The sequence below is a fragment of the Lacerta agilis genome, chromosome 1, assembly GCF_009819535.1.
Source record: "Lacerta agilis isolate rLacAgi1 chromosome 1, rLacAgi1.pri, whole genome shotgun sequence".
NCBI classification, from domain to species: Eukaryota; Metazoa; Chordata; class Lepidosauria; order Squamata; family Lacertidae; genus Lacerta; species Lacerta agilis.
In genome coordinates, this window is record NC_046312.1 from 60748541 (window position 1) to 60769097 (window position 20557).

The 20557-nt window shown below is 42.6% G+C and overlaps 1 protein-coding gene across 1 annotated transcript; it reads right to left on the reverse strand.

Annotated features, from left to right (window-relative positions):
• Positions 1–7476: 7476 nt before the first annotated feature.
• LIN7C (lin-7 homolog C, crumbs cell polarity complex component) lies at positions 7477–19551 on the reverse strand. The gene is made up of 5 exons (XM_033151129.1): positions 19412–19551; positions 13011–13129; positions 12153–12224; positions 11023–11232; positions 7477–9436 (listed from the first exon to the last, which is right to left on the reverse strand). The coding sequence occupies exons 1-5, from the start codon at positions 19446–19448 to the stop codon at positions 9281–9283; spliced, it is 594 nt and encodes a 197-aa protein (XP_033007020.1). The 5' UTR covers positions 19449–19551; the 3' UTR covers positions 7477–9280.
• Positions 19552–20557: the final 1006 nt, after the last annotated feature.

The window sequence follows — 20557 nt, forward strand, 5'->3', positions numbered from 1 at the left end:
TCCCCAGATTACGAGTCTACCGCTCTTAACCACTACACCACACTGGCTCTCTGTTCTTTACCCTTAAGAATATTCCCTCCCTAACAGCCTCCTCCTATCTGAACAAGCCCCCTGTGGGCTCTCCCTCACCTGACATTACCCCACAAGAATTCTCTTGCCCAGCTAAAAACCTTTCCCAGGCATTCCATCCATCCAGGAAGCTCTGCCTCCCCAGCATTCCATGACAACTCCCTCCATCCCATCATTAAGCCTGGCAGATGGATGGGAGGAGAGTAAGAGTTGGTTTCAATGGAGACAGTGAAACAAACCCTAAGTACTGGAATGATGGGAAATTTCAACCATGCAAATTATTATGTACAGAGGCACTCTGGGCTCCAAGCTCTATGCCAAACTGCAGATGACGAGGATGACAACAATGATAATTAAACCACAGTTCACCCTAAGGTCACCACTTCTTTATTTAGTTTGTACCTTATGTGCTCTGATCCATGGGGTCACGAAGAGTTGGACACGACTAAACAACAACCACCTTATGTGTTGTGCATCTGTTCAATAACTTCAAGCCGTGAGGTGGCTCCTAAATCTGTAAAATAAACACACCCACATGTTCTCAAAACTATAGGTCATAATGTGCAATTATTGTATGCATTTCCATTTGTGTGGTTTCTCATGCATCTGGGTCTTAATTGTTTTATATCCAGCTGTTGCTATGAGCTACCTTGGGTGATTTGCTTGGGAAAAGTAGAGCATACATTCCTAAACGACAATTTGTTTATTTCACTACATGTCACATCACGGAAATTTCACCCAGATTTTCCCCCCATCATGGAAGTGCTTTTTCACATCTGAACTATCTGGCATGGAAAGGACCTTCAGCTGCACACATTTTCAAAACGAAAGACTCTTACTTCAGAACACCTGGGGGGGGGGGCCCTGTTGCTCAGGTGGAAAGAGCTATGTCTACAAAATGTCCCAGGTTCACTCGCCAGCATTTCAGGTTGGGCTGGAAAGAATCCTATATGAAATCCTGCCAGTCAGTAGATACAGTGCAGAACTAGATGGACCAATCTGATGATATGTTCCTAGAAGCAGCCCTCAGAGGTGGAGGAAGGAAACCCAATACAGTACAGCCAGGCTAGGCAAAGGGCAGGATTTGGTGCTGCTTAGTGCATTTCAGTGGAGGCAACTGATCCACATGGGAATGAATGAATGAACTAACGAACACGAATGGCCTTTGTGTACATTAGAGCTGTTGCTCCTGTAAGAGACTATTCTGTATGGAACAGAAGCACTTTAACACCACCTAGTGGTATATGATATGGATGTGTACCAGCAGCTCAATCTGTTATGGTGCTGCTGTGTGTCTCTCTCTCTCTCTCTCTCTCCCCCCCCCCCCCGGTTAAACATGAAGAATTCACTATCATTGGAGAGCCTTAAAATGTTTATAAATTCCCCCCCCCTCTTTCCACAGAAGTAGATGAAATTTGCAGACATAGCAGCTCCTCCTGCCAAATTGTAGGCAGATACATCCAGGGGTTTTTCCTACAATTCACCTTTAAAGTTTGGTGGTTGGTTTGTATACTATTTTCTGCAAGACTTTGATGTAATTTCCAGGCATGGTCATTCCTTCTGAATAGACAAAACCTGTCAAATTTCTGAATGATAGTTGGCAGTGGTTCACAGAGTTTTACTGTTTTGTGGTGGGTGCAATAGGAATCATAGGTTGGGGGGTGGGGATGGAAAGAAGACAATGGATCCCCAGGAAAGGCTGATGTGGGTAATATATCGTCATCCCAGCAAGGACTCTGTTGTTCTAAATTTAGCTGCTAGGGGGTGGGCTTTTGTAGAATAATGTCCTGTTCCTGCTAGAACAACTTCAAGCAGACACAGGAGCCCTAGGATTAGCATAGGTACAAATATACCAATCCTGTCACTTATTGAAGGATCCTGCCACTAAAATGTATGCATGTATGCCTTTCACATGGTATGAAGAAATGGTATGATCAACTGGCCCCAGTTACAAAATAATGATTTAACGAAGTAATGGAGAACTAGTGGGAAATTTGTCAGGACTGAGGCAAACATGGGAGAGTGAACTGTGCCATAATGTACGTGAGCAAGTTTGGGAAACTGCCTGGTGAACCAAACTTGCCAGATCTATCTCACCATATATTAGGGAAAATACAATCAAAATCATAGGACACCATTCCAACTTTCCCATGTGGCATCTGATATCTCCAGAACTATTTACCTGGAAAGATTACAATCCTCGTGGGACATGCCATCATTTATGTTGGAGTTGCTCAGTAGCACAGACCTTCTGGGGAGATAAACACTTGCAATAGTAAAAATAATTATACATGCACCAATAGATTTCACACCTCAGTTGTCTTTTCTATCAGTCACTAAGGGGATAAACAGACGAAGAAACCCCCTACCCCTAATTTTCCTATTAGTGGCAACAAGATTCTCCAATGTCCAAATGTGGAGGGAATCGTATAGTTTAAACCTTAGATTTATGTTTCAAAAATGATGTTAAGGTATTGAAAGGCAATGAAGAAAGTCACATTTTATGCAGTATGGTGGCAAATTAAGTACAGTGGTGCCTCGGGTTAAGAACTTAATTCGTTCCGGAGGTCCGTTCTTAACCTGAAACTGTTCTTAACCTGAAGCACCACTTTAGCTAATGGGACCTCCCACTGCCACTGCGCCACCAGAGCACGATTTCTGTTCTTAAGCGGAGTTCTTAACCTGAAGCGTACTTAACCTGAAGTGTTCTTAACCCGAGGTACCACGGTACTAACAAAATTGGGCTGAAGAACAAGCTGCCCACGGCATCACTAAAGATCTGGATGTTATGATTCTCAGACAAGTAGGTCTCGTTCTCTGTGAGGCAGAAGCCATTATCTGGATTATAACGCAATTATCAGCCAGTTTATCAGGTTTAAAATCCTCTTAGGAAAAGGATTCAAATATTTGTATAGAGGAGGACACGGAATGAAAAGCACTTTGGACTTCTAAGCTGTGCAAATCAGTATCAGCACATGTGAGAGAATGTTCCTTAAAAATTCAACACTGATGGCATCGTATACCCATTCAGCTGTCTCATATTACTTCCAATGCAGTCCAGAACTGTTGGAGAGGTTGTGGGAATAAAGGGGCTTTTCCCCCATCCATAGTGTGAATGTTCACAGGTTGCTTTATTCTGAAATGAAATTTATCAACAGATATCAAAGATTATTCAAATTTCTCCCCAGTTATCCCTACTAAATGTGTAGGCAGATACTAATAAGACGTTTTGCCAAAAGGAACATACGGCATGATCTCTATAGAACAGTGGAAATCTTTTTTTTCCTTTTTCTTTTTTATCTGACTATATCCTTATGGCATAAAAATATCTGGAATTTAGTTGTTGATTTCTGCAAAAACACACGTTATGAGTCACTAAGGGACAGAGGAAGATCCTGATCATTTCTATGCAGTAGGGTGGGATTTTATTTCATATGGTTGAGTTTCAGATTTACAGGCATCTCTCCCCACACCATCAGGAGAAATATGGTTGTCATATTTAGAACATTAGAACAGATGTTATTTAATATGTTTAGGTTTTGTATGCCCTGCTTTTAGCTGGATATGTGGTTGAATTTTTGCTATGTTTTATTTATCTCGGTGGTTCCACATCCACAATGATTTGAAAATAACGGTAAATCTTTAAGAAAAGTATCAGCCAGATGATGTGTTGGGTATATACTCTTTTCCTGTGAGGAAAAAGGAAGAGTTATGGATACACTATACCAGGGGTCAGCAACCTTTTTCAGCTGTGGGCTGGTCCACCGTCCCTCAGACCATGTGGTGGGCTGAACTATATTTTGGGGGGGGAAATGTACGAATTCCTATGCCCCACAAATAACCCAGAGATGAATTTTAAATAAAAGCACGCATTCTACTTATGTAAAAACACATATTCCTGAACCGTCTGCAGGCCAGATTGAGAAGGCGATTGGGCCTACCCCTTAGGTTGCCTACCCCTGCTATATACCAGGCATAGGCAAACTCGGCCTTCCAGATGTTTTGAGACTACAGTTCCCATCATCCCTGACCACTGGTCCTGTTAGCTAGGGATGATGGGAGTTGTAGTCACAAAACATCTGGAGGGCCGAGTTTGCCTATGCCTGCTATATACCACCACTGGCAGGGTCATAGGGACTTTTGTATCATTGTTACTCTCCGTATTTCTCTTTTATAGCCAATTAAAAACCGTTTTTAAAAATTAGTCACTTGCAGTTCTTAATGCTTTCCTTCCTAGAAGTACTTTCCTGTACATGTCCTGCTTAGTCAGCAGCAATCAGTCAGAAGGGTCTTAACTCAGTGGCAGAGTGTATGCCTTGCCTGCAGATGGTCAACAGTTCAACTCCAGGCAGTCAAGACTCTTGTCCAAAACCTTGGAAAGCTGCCTCCAGTCAACAGAGGTACCAGTCAACTAGATGGACCATTGGTCTGATTTTATAAAAGGCAGCCATCTAGAAAACAGGGGGGGGGGGGACAACCAGTTGTTGTCAAATCATTTCTTACTGCTGGTCATGCCAGCTGGGAATGATGGGAGTTGGATCACCATTTGGAGGGGCACAGCTTAGCCACCCTTGCTATGAAAAACCGTACTGTAGACATATAAAATCTCTGTAAAAGATGTAGGTTGGCTTGTCCCTTTCCCCCTTCCTGGTCAGCTTGCTCACATTCAATGAGTTGTATGTCTTTACAAATTTATTTCTTTCACACTTTACTCACCTCCAACTGTGCAAAGAAAGGCCACACTAGGCACATCTACACACACTATTACTGTATTGATGCCATTTTAATTGTTGAGCTGCTATTTGTTTTTATGGGGAGGAGACCTCGAGTACTGTGTGGCATGTATTCCCAGGTACACTTCAATCAAAACAGAAAAGCTTGCGTAGGACAAACATACCCCGTTTCTCACATAACAGTATCTGGTTCTTTCACTCTTCAGCCTGATAAACCTGAAATAATAATGGCTGCCAATCATGTCATTACCACAGGAGCATTAGGTGATCTCAGTAGAAAACTACTGTAATTTGAAGCCCTAATACTTTCTTAGGTATTAGTAGTACCATACTAATTCTGAACTTGCAAGGATAAACCCTGAAGTGTATTTTGTGGGGGAAGCCAGCAGTAGTATTGAAAAAAATCTCCCAAATAAATATACCGTATTCTAATGTGGTGGCTGTCTTATAAGGATAGTATGAACTTTTAGTTTCATTTGTATCAGTAGCACAATAAGGAAATAGAGTACTCACACAGCAAGAAATATGAAATTTCAATTCTTTATTTTCATGTTCCTAAAAAATGTACAGGGCCCTCAAGCAGCAATTAAGTACATAAAGACTACACACACAGTATTGTCTATGTTTTAATTTTTGCTGGCTATTAAATTATTGCATATGTGCACACACCAATACAATGTAGTCATTGCACCTGTTCAGTAGTATCTTATATGTTCATTTCTTGATTCTCCAACGAATCTAACTTTACTTTAAAAACTGGCTTTCAACCTGGGCTCAGGATCCCATTTGTATTGCAGCGACTAAGAAAAAGAGAAACCAGTTTTAAGTAGACACATACATCTATCTGGCTTTGTGCCTCTTTCACAGTTTCTACTGATCCAAATTTTGGATATGAGATGGGTTTAGCAGCACATCTTTTACATACTGCTTTTGATTCTGAGAAAGACAAAAGGCAAATATATATTTTGCCACTGTCTGGCCCCCATTTGCTACACACCAGACTTTAATCCAATAGGCATGGAGCCTACTGAATCCATATGCCAGGCTTGATAATGAAACCCCCTAGCAGTGCGACCATATACATGTCTACTTAGAAGCAAGTCCCATCAAATTCAATGTTGATCAATCCCAGGCAAGCGGGCAAAAGGATTATAGCCATAAGCATTTTTCAACAGCAGCCCACGCTACCCCGAGCTAACCCTTTTTAGAGTAACAAAACACATGTCTATATTCAGTAAAAGTAGATTAAACTATTTTTATTATAGTATTTGTTTGACCCTATTCTTTTTACTATAGAAACCTCCAACACAAATCTAGTATTATATATAATTAAAAAAAAATACTTCCTGATTGGCCCAACTACTTCTTTTGGTCTCTTTATTTTAAATATTAATTGCTCCATAAAAAATATACAGTCCATCAACATGATACAGCTGGTTGCCTTCTGCAGCTGGCTACATATTTAAACCGTGCAATTCAGTGCTCACTTATCTAAAGGCTTACCCACACTTACCTTTTGCCCTGCAGTTTCCAAGCACAGATCCGTGCTTATAAAAGCTCTGTGTCCAAATGTTTGTTTGTTTTACCCCAGAGCTTTCCCCGCAAAAACCCGCTCTTTAGTGCTCAATTGTCAGTTCGGGTTTCCTGCATATTGCTGTTTGCTCCAATTGAGCTTTAAAGAGCAGGTTTTCACAGGGAAAGCTCTGGGGCAAAAAGGAAAAAAGGTGCTCATACATGGAGCTTTAAAGTGTGGACTGTGCCTGAATACAGCAGAGGAAAGGTAAGTGTGGATAAGCCCAAAGTGACAAAAAAGACAAAAAATAATAATACATGCTTCATGGCTTCAGTCACTAAATCTTCAATTTACTGTAGGCTTATGTTGTCTAAATGCTCAAAGGATTTAAAGTTACTTGAATCAACTTTGCTAGATACGCCCCCCTCCGGTCATCCAAACAAATGTAAGATTTACGCTGTCGTTAGAATGAAAAATCTACTCTCCTGACCTTTTATATTGGCACTCTAGTTATATTTGACTGCATGTAGTTCATGCAGAAGAGACACATTGCAGAACATTTACTCCTATCCAATTGGATGCATTTACAGCTGAACACTGACATCCAGTGGATAACCAGGCTAATGCTAGATATACCAAGCCAGGAATGTTCAAGTTTCATCAAGGTAACCCCCTTTTTAGTTCTTTATTAAGGGAGGAGATTGAACCACTGGCTATTTTCATCTCAGGCAGAGTAGGGAACAGTGGCAGGAGATATTGAGAAAAGGGTGGAAGCAGGGCTCCATGCATCTCTTGTACAACTGAAGCTTTCAAGACAGGGGTTCTAAGAAAAGCAGAATAACTCTGTTACATACACCCCTCACAAAAATGATTTTCCTGCAACGCTGCTAGGCTAAAGATGTCAGCATAACGGCTTGAAGCTCAATCAAAGTGATTGAGATAAGGTAACATACTGAAATTCAGCAAGAAAAGGTTTGCCATCCTGGGCAAGCTTAAATCCCAAATAAAATCCATATTCCTGAAGCAACACGGTTCAGTGTCGTTTCCACTGTCCATCGATCAAACTACTTTCTCTCTCTGGATAAGCATTAGCAAGATAGTTTCTTGGCTCGAAAAATCTAACTTGAGAATTAGAGACTGGTCCTTTGTGTCATCTTTCTGAACAGCTGAAAGTGATGCAAATGCTTCCAGGATTAAACTATACAGTCTATAAGCAAGTTTAAGTAGCACTCTGTTTAAATAAAGTTGGAGGGTTTAACCCAGTACAGTAACATGAGCAGCAATGAAAGCATCTATAATGCATGTCAGTAATGTCTGCAGGAACTCATTATCCACTTCCACTACAGTTATCACACAGGTCTAGCAAGCTCACTGACACTTTAGTGACCACATCACTACCAACGACAAGATTTTTAAAAAACCAAAACCATATTTGCAAAAGCAAAGAGTCTCTTTGCTAACTGATCTTCTAAACCCCAGAAAGATGAACTTGTACAGTTGTGGGGCTTGGCTGAAAATTATGTGTCTCCAGCTGCTGCAAGTACTTTGTTTTGGCTTGGCAGCTTATGCTAAAAGAGTGAGGCAACTTTAAACTTAAACAGAGCTTCAAGGGTTTGCAGTTTTGAGGTAGAGCATCTGGAAGCCATGGCATGAAGGAACTAGGTTGGTCAGCCATGTTCATCCACAGTAGTCTGAAGGGATAAACAGGAATCTTTAGTTGCAAAGCACAGCCCACCACAATATAACTTTGGCAGATCACCAGCCACATGAATCTCTTTATAGAGATTCCCAGACTACAGAAGAGGATTTCTTTGCACTCCAGGTGGATATTTTCTAAGCACCCCAGACATACTAGCTCTCTCTTAGCACAGGCCATCTGCTGAAACCTCAGTTGTGGATTTGTACTTACTTTATAGACAACTTGGGGGGGGGGAACTATATGTGACATACTAAAATGCTATCCACTTTGGGTTAGAAGCATGCCCAGTGGATTTACACAAGCAAGGAATGCCTTTTCTGATAGAGAGTAGTGTCTGCTGCCTGAGTGTTTTTACAAAAGAATTTGCGGTATCTGTTAGCTTTTCTGTGTCACTATGACAACTGCAAACAGCATACTGAAAGAACTCTGGTGCTCTAGTAAGGAAGAGTGCACCACCCACTAAGGTACCTGATGTGGGTCACATCCATCACTGTTAAGAGAACAAGTAGACACAGTTGCAGAAGTAACTTACAATAGAAGAAAGTCTGGAGTACATATACAATCTTTTCTGCACTGCATGCAACTTTACCTTACTGAATATAAATACACAACTACAGTCAGGTATGCTTTCCACTTCCTCCAAGTATTCAGAAATTAGTACAAAAGTATCTAAATTATAGGAATGATTGCTGCTAGTGATGTCAATCACCGAAACATTAAATATAAGAGACTGTCTGTTACAAATTATTCACAAAAGAGGTAAGAAAGTGTCCAAGATGTCATTAACCATATAAAGTTATGATTGAGAACATGCATAGAAACTTGTTCATCAAAAGCACTAATTGTACTTGACCACATAATTATGACTACCTGTATGTAGAAGACTAAATTTAGTGCCAAAAAGGAGTAAGACTTGTTTTACATCTGTATCCAAAATAAAGATTTCCAGTTTTAAGTAATGCCAAATGGGGAAAAAGTAGTAGAAAACAGATGTTACAAATGCTGAAAAAAGCTTATTAAAATGTATTTTAAAAACACTTTACAAATTTGTTCTGATGGTTACAGGTTTGAATTTTAAAGAAAGGATCTGTAAAACCACATAGCTACAAACACCCATGTAAACTTTTCTTCTCAGAAGCATTAAGATGTTCAAGAGTTATTTGTAAAAGACAAAGCGTTAATGAAATTGACATCCTTTTCTAATTATAAGATGACGTTTCCCGACAAGCAAAGTTCATGCTTTTCCTTAAGTTATATGGTAAAACATTAATTCTGTTGCCTGCGTTTTGCCGATCTCATTTTCTCAAATCGTGACTCCATCTCTTCCAGGACTTTGGGTGTGTATCGTACAACCAGCTTAACTTTCCCTTGAGCTGCTTTTAGCAGTTCCACGGCTTTCTCATGGTGCTCCCCTTCAACACTCTGAAACAAGTATTTTAAAAATTAACCATTCTGTTAGTAAAGATATAAAAAAGCACTCTAATATTCCAACATTGTTATTTATAAGGCTAGCAGAATGAGCTCACATAGAAGAACTAGATTTTATGTTGGCTGTATCATAACGTTATCTGTTCCAGGTAATTGGTGGCTTTCACAATTAAGCACATATTTAAGGGTGGGGGGAAGAAAAGGGCAGAAAAGCTCTAGGTTTCACTTACAACAGTGCTTCTCAAAATATCGGTCCTGATGTGTAAATGGGTCCTGATGTGTTCCTAGGTAGATTGCCAGACTCCCAAGATTTCCCCACCTTATCAGGGCACAGCTAGATTGCCTGGCAAAATTAGTTTCCCCCAGCTGTAGTTACCAGGACAAGTGAATGAGTCTCTAGAAAGGGAAGGATTTTCTCAATGCCACCCACCAACTGGAAGGCTGTGTGGGGACTGGTCAGCTGAGTGTCAACGACTCCTTTAGTCAGCTGACAAAACAGTTCATTGTGGGAGGACTTGAGTTGCTGTGAGCTACTCGTGGCTACCTATTAGGAAAATGGAACAAGGAGCTGCTGGCTGTTGCTACATTTTAACTGCAATTAGGAAAAAAGTAAATGTGCATGAAAAATAGCATTACATGAGGAGGACTGCTTTGCCTCAGGTGTTCTGAGGTAACTTGATGGAGAAAAGTCAAGGAATCACAACTAGAGAGGGAGAAATCTCTAGTTCCAGCCTGTGTCATTTTTACATGGGTTCACTCAATCCATGCTTATCATGCTGTTCCCTCCGAAAACAGATTAATTTAAAATGCATTTTGATACATTTTTGGCACGTTTGGGAAGTGTGAAAACTGGGAGGTGAAATCCACTCAACACAGAGGATTAGGTCCTTTCCTATCCAAATTCTCTCTCTCTCTCTCTCTCTCTCTCTCTCTCTCTCTCTCTCTCTCTCACACACACACACACACTCTCAAATTTCTGAAGCACAGCCTCAGAATTTTGCCCCTATACCTTCAGCCTTCATTATTTACTTTGTATCTTGCCTAGACTGCAAGGAGCTCAAAGTGGTATGGATGAGGCCATCTCATTTTATCCTCACAAATCCTGTGAGGTAGGTTAAGCCAAAAGACAGCTGACAGGTCTCAAGAGTAGAAAATATTTTTTCATTTAAAGTTGCATAGTATGTAAAAATAGTCATTGGTGAGAAAATGCATATGGGCAGTTTCCCATCAATGACTAGTTTACTAACAGACTATTAGTAATAAACTATTTTACTAACATCTTACTAGTGTTATTCCAACAAACTCAGTATCCAATTCTAAAACGTGTATCCACCTGCTTTAATAATTAAAAATGTTTCCTCGTGTAACAGCAGGCTTCTGTCAGTGCTAGTGAAGTTAGAATTGCAAATCTAAAACACACTCCATAATATTTTACTCTCCATTATGATTTGTAAAAGGAAAATATAAACCTGTTTTTTCATACGGCATAATACACACAAGACCAAGCAATCAACATCCCCTCAATGCCCTCAAGCGGTCACAGGTAGCTACTACAAGTGGAAGTTAAATTCCATCCCTACCACTCCGTTTACAGAAAGAAGCTGGTCTCCACGCTTCAATCCCCCGTGTCTATCAGCAATACCACCTGGGATAATTCGGGATATATAGATTGGAGAATTTTGCTCTTTGCCGCCCATGATGTTGAATCCGAGCCCTTCTTCTGTTTTTGGTAGTTCAACGACTCTGGGATGGGAATGACCCTCACTGGCAGCAAAGGCAGCAACAGTGGCCTGCAAAACATGGAAATCTCATTTTCCTCCCCATAGGTCACAAGGTTTGGAATCTTACTGACTGTCTTATCTCAAAGGCAAATATTTCAAAGCATCTTGCTAAATACTGCCAGCACAAGTGCACCCCCTTGCAAATGTTCTTCAGAGTATTTTCAATCTCTGGGCTGCTGTTCCAAAGATGGTTTGTACTCCAAACCATGGAAAAACAAGAGAGAAATAAACCAAACATATGCACTATTTGACTTATAACAGCATTTTCTTTGATGATACATGGACAAAGGCGAACAATCCGTTCCCCCTTGTGTGTGTTTTGAAAAAGTTCCTCATAACAGATGCATTACTATGCATTTTTAACTAGGGCACTGGAATCAAGTAAACAAATGTACAAATTAGAGTCATATTACACAACAGAATGCTCTCTAAGGAGAGGCAGTATTCCTCATCCTGCCCTGAACCCCCTTCAACATCCTCATAGTAACAGGTGCTGACAATCCCAACCCTCCACATTCTTGTACTGTGGGAACACCAGGCATTTATCCAATGCACTGACTGTGTTCAGCAAGAATGCTATTTTAGCATCCCATGCATTGGGGCAGGAAAGCAGTCAATAAGCATGTAAAAAGCAGCCGCATGAGAGTGCATTAGTGAACATTAACTGCTTCAGTGCATTAACAGAAAAACAACAACTTTAAAATAGGGAACTGCTATAGGAGAACTTTGTCTTTGGTAAGGAGCCCTTTCATTCTTCCCAGTTTGTCTTAAGCCTACAATTGTTTAAAGTGTTTGTTTCATGGATATACCCACTGAGCATAAAAGCACAGCTCACTGCAATATTTTCATAGCTTAATACTTCAGCTTTTATAGATTGGAGCTGCCAGATTAGCTTTAACATATTAACCCTTCCTAAATAGGGCTTTTACCTTGGCTGTGGCATTAGCTCTCACTTCTGGGCTACTGCTGATGTCCACAGTCTCATACACGTGCTCATATACCTTTAGAAAGAAAGAAAAATCAGGTATGTGATTTATTGGATAGGGGGTGACTAAATCAAACCACATTAATAATATTTCCAAATGAACTGTGTGGATTGACTATAATTTTGCATGCATGCATTGAGTTGTGAATCAGGAAACTTGGTTTGTCATTCATTACAGTCATACCTCATGTTATGTTTGCTTCATGTTACGTTTTTTCAGGTTGTGTCTCACGGCGACCCGGAAGTAATGGAAAGGGTTACTTCTGGGTTTCGCAACTCATGCATGCACAGCAGCACTAAATCGTGCTTTGCGCATGCGCACAAGCACCAAATCGCGCCGTGCACTTGCGCAGATACGGCGCTTCAGGTTGCGAGCCAGTGTGGTGTAGCGGCTAAGAGCGGTAGACTCGTTATCTGGGGAACCGTGTTCGTGTCTCCACTCCTCCACATGCAGCTGCTGGGTGACCTTGGGCTAGTCACACTTCTCTGAAGTCTCTCAGCCCCACTCACCTCACAGAATGTTTGTTGTGGGGGAGGAAGGGAAAGGAGAATGTTAGCCACTTTGAGACTCCTTCGGGTAGTGAAAAGCGGGATATCAAATCCAAACTCTTCTTCTTCTTCTTCTTCTTGCGGGCTTTTCACATTGCAAACAGGCCTCCGGAACGGATCCCGTTCGCAACCAGAGGTACCACTGTATTATCTTTTTTCTTGTAATTGCACTTCAACAGAAGGCAATCCCCAGTGTAGCTCCCAAATATTAACGAGAATACACTGATCTATACATTCTCCTCAAAAAACATACCTCCCTCACAGCATTGCAGAATTCACTTTGAAGGACCCTTTGCAAAGCCTGTAGTTTTTGTGGGGGCACATCTCCGCTCCTTTGCAACTTTTCCAGCAACTCAATAGCCCGACAGATGTCTGTAAAAAGAAAGGCAAGGAAAGAACATGAACTACTAAAATCTGCTCAGAGGGTAATGATACTGGTTCTGACCATTGAATTGGGCTAGTGAATCAGACCATGTGATCAGCCTGTATACCTCAACTGTGTGGGAGCCACTCATAGAAATGTGGTTCCCATGCAGCTAGAGTAACATTCAAAAGCACTCCTTCCCATTCATCTGGAGCAGGAAAAACGCAGTACAGATCTTGTACCAACTTGCTCTTCACTGTTTGTTCTGTGACTAATGAGCATCAGACCAAAATACCAGTACTTGTCAACAAAATCCCAAGGATGGAATCCCGATGACCATCAGTTCTCCTGTTTCAGGCAAAGCTTTTTCCTTGCAATGTATACCTATTAGGGATTCTTTATTACAAATATTTCAATGGCAGACAAACGTTCATGAAAAACAATCTGGATTCCCTCTACCATTCTTCCTTTGTAATATGCAGATGCAGAATTAAATGCCACCCCAAAGCAGCAGCGTAAATATTGCTCTAGGCTGTGTTCAATGTTCACATGCTTAGATGACAAAGTCTGATACATGAACCGTCTATGCTCCAGATTAGAACATACTCCTGAAGTCACTAACAAACAATGCACATGGTTCCCAAAGCAGACAGCTCTGTGCAAAATCTTTCCCTCGGGGAAGAAAATGTGAATATGGTTGCTGTAACAAGCTTAGGGCCCATCTCCCGAGAGCAAAACACACTTGAAACTGCTTGAAAGGAGGGAAAGACAACAGAGAACATTTTATGCAAACAATTAAGTTAAAAGGTGGCTCAAGGGGCAGAGGACACTGGTAATACCTTTGCATTTGACTAGAGACCAGAGCCTCTGCAAGAGTACATTTCCATAGGATGATCATTGGAACACTGAGAGTCAGACATGGACCATTATGCAATGAGCTGTTGACAGGAAGCTAAGTACAGATGTTATTGCGGCCGGATACACCTGCCATCCCAACACCAAGACTTCATGGAAACACACAGCATTTTAACTTTCTCTCTGCTATCAATTCTAACACCTTCCTTAAATATTTGCTTCCACAACCAAGCACTCGCTCAGACAGATACAGTAGTATACATTAAGCATTCCAATCCTTTCTTAGGTCACTCACAGTTGTAGTTCATGTTACAAAATAACATGATACCTCTTCTAAGTTGCCAATATTACAGAGTACTAACTGGCTTCCGTCTGTTCAGTTTAAGTGAACACCTTCATTCAAAGGAGCTACTATGGTATATACCAGGATTTACATCTTCCAGAACTGGGGATGGGATGGGCACATGAACAGAAAATGGCTGTAGGGCTGTGCAATAAATAGCCATATTGTTAAATACCGGTACTGAAATAACATCGCGATAAGTGTTTCAACAAGGCAATACACCAGTGAACAAAAGGTGGAATTTGCAGGCACTGTGTATCCTGCTTTGCTTGCTCTCTCCCTCCTACTTCCTAAACGATAAGAAATTAAGATAAGCCCCCAACACAAACCAGCTTTGCAGGTATCTTTCCAATTTGAGCTCAGCTAATTATGCAGGGACACGGGTGGCGCTGTGGGTTACACCACAGAGCCTAGGGCTTACTGATCAGAAGGTCGGTGGTTCGAATCCCCGCGACGGGGTGAGCTCCCATTGCTCGGTCCCAGCTCCTGCCAACCTAGCAGGCTGAAAGCATGTCAAAGTGCAAGTAGATAAATAGGTACCGCTCCGGCGGGAAGGTAAACGGCGTTTTCGTACACCGTTCTGGTTCGCCAGAAGCGGCTTAGTCATGCTGGCCACATGACCTGGAAGCTGTACACTGGCTCCCTTAGCCAATAAAGCGAGATGAGCGCCGCAACCCCAGAGTCGTCCGCGGCTGGACCTAACGGTCAGGGGTCTCTTTACCTTTACCTTTAATTATGCAGAGCCTGCTAACAATCCAGGAGAAAACCCCCATGACTAGACAATCAAAGATCCAGGGCAAAGTAAACAATGAACTGGAAAGCACTTCTTTCTTCTCTCACCAGTGAAAACATTTTCTGGTGGTATTTATGTTGTTGGTTTCCCCTAAATAGCTTTCCTCCATATTAAAAAGGAAGGGTGTTGTTTTATTTATTTAAAGGAGACTATCTTTTTGCTTGCTTTCCCTCCCTTCCTCCCTTTGATAAAAAGGGAGAGATTGATGGGATGAGGACTTTGCGGGGGGGGGTGCTTTGGGGGGGATGGAGGGGAGAAGATTTAGCTTCAGCCTTATGCTGAAATGGGAGGTTGGGTACTGTGTGAGAATGATAGGGAAGGTGTTTTTCAGTAAGCAGTGAAAGCAAATGTGTCTACTCACAAGCAAACCCTACTGAATTCAATGAGGCTTACTCCCAGGAAAGTAGAAGTAAGTTTAGTTGAATGCAGTGGGGCTTATGCATACACAGATTCCACTAAGACCTCTGAGTGGGAAGGAGATGAGACTTGACTAGTAAATCACTTAAACTACTCATAAATTAGTTGAAAATATATTAAATATAATATATGGAAGTTTATTTAATATTTTTATTAAATCTACTACTTCCTTACACTTTAAGGCCCTCCACCACTGCAGGAAGCCTTGTCAAGGCCCTCTGCTGCTGGCAGGGAAGTGCAGCACACCCTCCACTGCTGCAGGGAGGTATGGCGGTACCCTCTGCCCCCTGCGGGGAGGGCCAGCAATAGCGTGATATATTGAGATATTGTGATATTTAACTGCTGATATATCGTGATGATGAAAACCACATATCGCCCAGGCCTACCTCCGTGTTTTCTTCTTCCACATTCTGGTTAAAGGACATGAAATAAAACGATTACCTGCAAGCAATTGCCAAAATCTTCACTACGGAGCATGGAAATAATTAAGTCATCTGTTGTTGCCTGTGTTACCCATCAAAACAACAACTCAGCAAAACAACAACAACTGTATTTCCCAAAGCTTAGTCTTTGAAGATTAGAAATAAAAACAAAGCCTTTGCATGACAAAGAGCAGAGCCAGCAGCTGAGTCCAAGCATCCTATTTCTATTTGCAAATATTACTTAATTTTCTTTGAATGACTGAGGAGCAAAGGATAAAATGTTGTTCAAAACAAATATGAGGTTACAATAAGCCACTACTGTATAATGAATGTTAGATGTTTAAAAAACAAACAAACCCAGCCATATTGGGAAAACTAAAACATGACAACTGATTGTCAATTATATGGGTTACACAACATCCATTCATGGGAGAATATCATCATGACTTAAACTGGCTCACTTACACCCTCCCTTCTATTTCTGAGAATTCCTGGGTTGTTAGACCCAAAAGGTCAACTGTTACTTAAGAGTTCCTATTGAATTTTGCCTTGCATGGACGTTTTGAAACAGTACTCTCCAAGATAGTAAAAGAATTTCAATAAGGCAAGAAGAATTTCCCAGATGTGTTTGCACATTCCCTATCCTTTCTTCAGTATGAGCTGGTGATCAAGTTCTGTTTGGAATCATGCATGTACTGTACAAAGGGGGAAAATGTTTCTGGGAGTGGCAAGAGATTTAAAGGCTGAACATCAGATGTCGAACACTACGTTTGGGATGGGCTTGAGCAGCAAAGTCATGCAGGATGCAGTGCTTAAAGTTGTACATACAGCAAGCTGCATGGGTGATGCTGTTTGACTTCATTCCATAACTAATGAAGAGGTCAGTTATCAGTGCTACTAAATCTTGTCCTCTGTCATAGCTTTACATAGACACTACATTTTAACCTGCTATTTCCTTTTTCAAACTGTTCCCTCATAAAACACAGGATCTCCTCCCCCCCCCCCCCCGAGAGCTTGAGACATCAGTACTGACTCAAATATATCCTACTTGGTCATTATTTGCTAAGTTTAGTTTCTACTGAAATACTGTTAAGATACAATGTACATCATCACTGCAAAGTAACAATTATTCTGTTTTCTTAACAATGTCATCATTTGTATCAGCAATTCTATGAAAACTTAGTATCAGCAATTCAATGAACCTGCCCAAACCCTGTGATCAACAACTAAGGCCCTTCTTCATGAGCAGTGCTAGAAATTTACCAGGGGCCAGGCATGTTTTGCTACTGATGCAACTCCAATTGTGACCATGTGGAGATCTCTGAATACCAGGTTGGCGACTGACATCTGCATCTGGCTGCTCCCTCCAGCTTTCTTAAGCAGGTAGGCAGAAAAACTTAATTGCATTTATATCCCACCTTTCTCTCTAAGGAGTACAGTACATGGTTCACGCCCTCAGTTAATTCCCACAACAATCCTGGGATGTATGTTAAGAGCCTGTGACTGGCCCAAGGTCTCCCAGTGAACTTCATGACTGAGAGGGGATTTGAACCCCGATCTCCCAATCTGACTATCTAACCACTACACCACACTGGCTTCCTACAGTACTTCTGCTATGGGGCAGCTATACAAATTAAGCAGGTAAATAAATATAGGGAAAGCAAAATGTCATTCGGAGAAGGATTTGAAATATTTTCCTTGAAGCTTGAATTTGCTTCATTCTGGATTGTTTTATCTGATGTTTTAATGTGTTGTAATCTGCTTGGAGATATTTTCTTTAAAATATAAAACGATATAGAAATGAATGTTGATGATGATAATAATAATAAAAATCATTGTAAACAAAAAAGACACCTAGATATACTGTTTTGGTGGCCGTAACTAGGTTTAAGGTGTCATTTAGTGATTAGGTTATATATCTGAGTTTCTAAGGCAACAAGGCCAACAGTGATTTAATGCCTAATGAGATATTTTAACCCTCATCTACCAGGTGCAAGTTAAAGAACCACACAAGCTCTGAGGAATTTATACACACACACAGACACACACACACACACAGAGAGAGAGAGAAAATAACATACTGTATATGTTATAAATAACATATGCATTATAGTTCAGGAAAACTCAGAGCTGAAAGCCTAAATCCTGCTAATCACACCAGTTCACCCAAAAGTTTGGGGACATGCAGCAGTTCTTAAGATTCAGTACCTAGCCTTTCCTGTAAAACTCAGCTCAATGAGGACTGAGCATATTCAGTGACCACAGAATATTGACCAAATTGGGGCAGGGTGAATGGAAAGGAGCACCCTGGAAATAGTATAGCTGTCTGGTTGCTAGAACCCCTTGCTATGAGTATTCAATGCGACAACATGTTGCTGCAGCGCTGTAAAAAACAACCCACTAAAATTGATTCTGGGGCCTAGGAATCTGTTATTTCAGTCTGCATTAGCATTATGCAGTCACATAGAACTCTCTTCCCTTCACAGAGCAACAGTTCCCCGAGTTCCCTGATAAGACATACTGTTAAACCACTTGTGAGAACTGCACATCCCCCAGGGGAATAGGAGGTATCCTAAAAGCACTCAACACTCTTAGCCCACTACACTTCCCAGTCCCAGGATTCTTTGGGGGGAAACCATGATCGTTTAAAGCAGTATGATGCTCTTTAAATGTAGGGGCCTAGATGCTTCTAGGCTCATAAATTAGAGCCTCACAACTAACTATACGTAGCAGCAGCTCACAGTGCATTTTTCCACCGAGGCCTAAGAACTCCGATTTAAAACTTCCACAACTTTACTGGCACCCAGAGAACCGGCTGGCCCCTTCCGAGAGCAGCAGCCCAACCTGAACTTCCACAGGGGAGAGCCTTGTGTCGTCCACTAACCTCCGACCCACAGGGGAGAGCACAAGCCACTGTCCTAGCTCAGCATCAGCTGACTCGGACCAGGAAGAGAAAGAAGAAGCGGAGGCTGCTTTGACAGACGGGCGGAGGGAGGGAGGGAGCCAAGAACAGAAGAAGATCCCCGCCGGGCCGGACGCCACGCCCCCATCTAGTTCTCTCTCGGCGGCCAAGCAGCCGCGCGCTCCCCACTTGCGACGGCCATCCCAGCTCGTAAGCCTGGCAGTTCTCTAATCCTCTTCTAAGCCACCTAAGCTGGAGCACTGCTGCGTAGGATCTCTGGGTGTGGCAGCGGGGGGTGGGAGGCGGGGGCAGAGTCAAGGGCACCCCCTCTCCCCACTCTTGGCAGAGGCTTGCGGGGCTGCTGCTGCGGGCAAGTAGTTGCCCCTACCCTGACCAGCCTCAGGAGCTAATAACGCTTTGGGACTTAGCCTGCCCGCTCCCCAAGGCGAATACTATACACACGTCGCCCCTGCAGGGCGCTGCTCAGTAGATACGGCTCTCCCGTTGCTGCAGCCGAAGCCAGCCTTTCCCCGCTCGCCCGCCTGCCTTTGCTCTCACCTCTCTCCAGCCGCACCGGCTCCCCCAGCGCCGCCATCTTCTCCTTCTCCAGCTGCTCTCGGGGAAGTGACGCCGGGCAAGAGGCGGCGCTGCTTCCAGGACGCGCCGAGGCGAAGGAGGGGCGAAGGCCGCGGCTTTCCCCGGCTCTCGCCGGAACTAGCGAGGCGCGAGAGGGGATGGGCGCGTCGGGCGCTCGCCCTCGGACTCTTTCGCGCCCTTAGAAAGAGAGAGAGAGAGAGAGAGAAGTAAATGGGGCGCGTGTGTTAATGGTTACCAAGTGGGGCCCAAAGGCCGAGGAAGTGCGAACAAGAGGTTTGCCCAGCACGGATGAAAATGTAGGTGCTCTCCGAAGAACAGAGAGGTCCTCCCGGGGTGGGTGCGACGCGCTTGCCAGGTGAGATAGGCAGGCAACGCAAGGAAAATTCGGCTCCTGCAGTTTCGAGCCAGATGCCTTTGGGGAAACGCAAAACAGGACTGGTTATGCTGAGGGCAACGCTTTGCATGTCGAATCCCAAGACCATAGGAGCCAACTTAAAGGGGTTTAGGTCCCTTTGGCCCCGCGGTAAAATATTTGAGGGCCCCCGAAGTTGATGGACATTGCCATTCAAATAGTTTGTGTCTTGTATGGGCATAGCCGGTATTTATGTTAGGGGGAGCAGAACAGAACAGAACTAGCAGCAGCACAGTTGGTTAAGTATTTTTATTTATTTACTTGATTTAGGGGGGCAGTTGCCCCCCAGCTCCCCCCTATTTTATTCGAGTTGGTACCCCTGCCCAAAATGATGGTCTGGAACTTGTCCGTGAAGTCCAACCCAGCAACTCTATTCCACAGCCTCCCTTTGAAATCTTTGGTAACTTTTAACTCTTGGTTTCCTGGGAAACTGAAATACTGGTTTCAAAAGGTCTTTGGACTGACTAGGTGTGTGCCCCTTCAGCGTGTCTGTCTCAGTGTGGAGGTAAAGCAAAGTAAAAGGTAAAGGACCCCTGGACAGTTAAGTCCAGTCAAAAGCGACTAAGGGGTGCAGCGCTCATCTTGCTTCAGGCCGAGGGAGCTGGTGTTTGTCCACAGACAGCTTTCCAGGTCATGTGGCCAGCATGACTAAACTGCTTCTGGTGCAACAGAACACTGTGGCAGAAGCCAGCCAG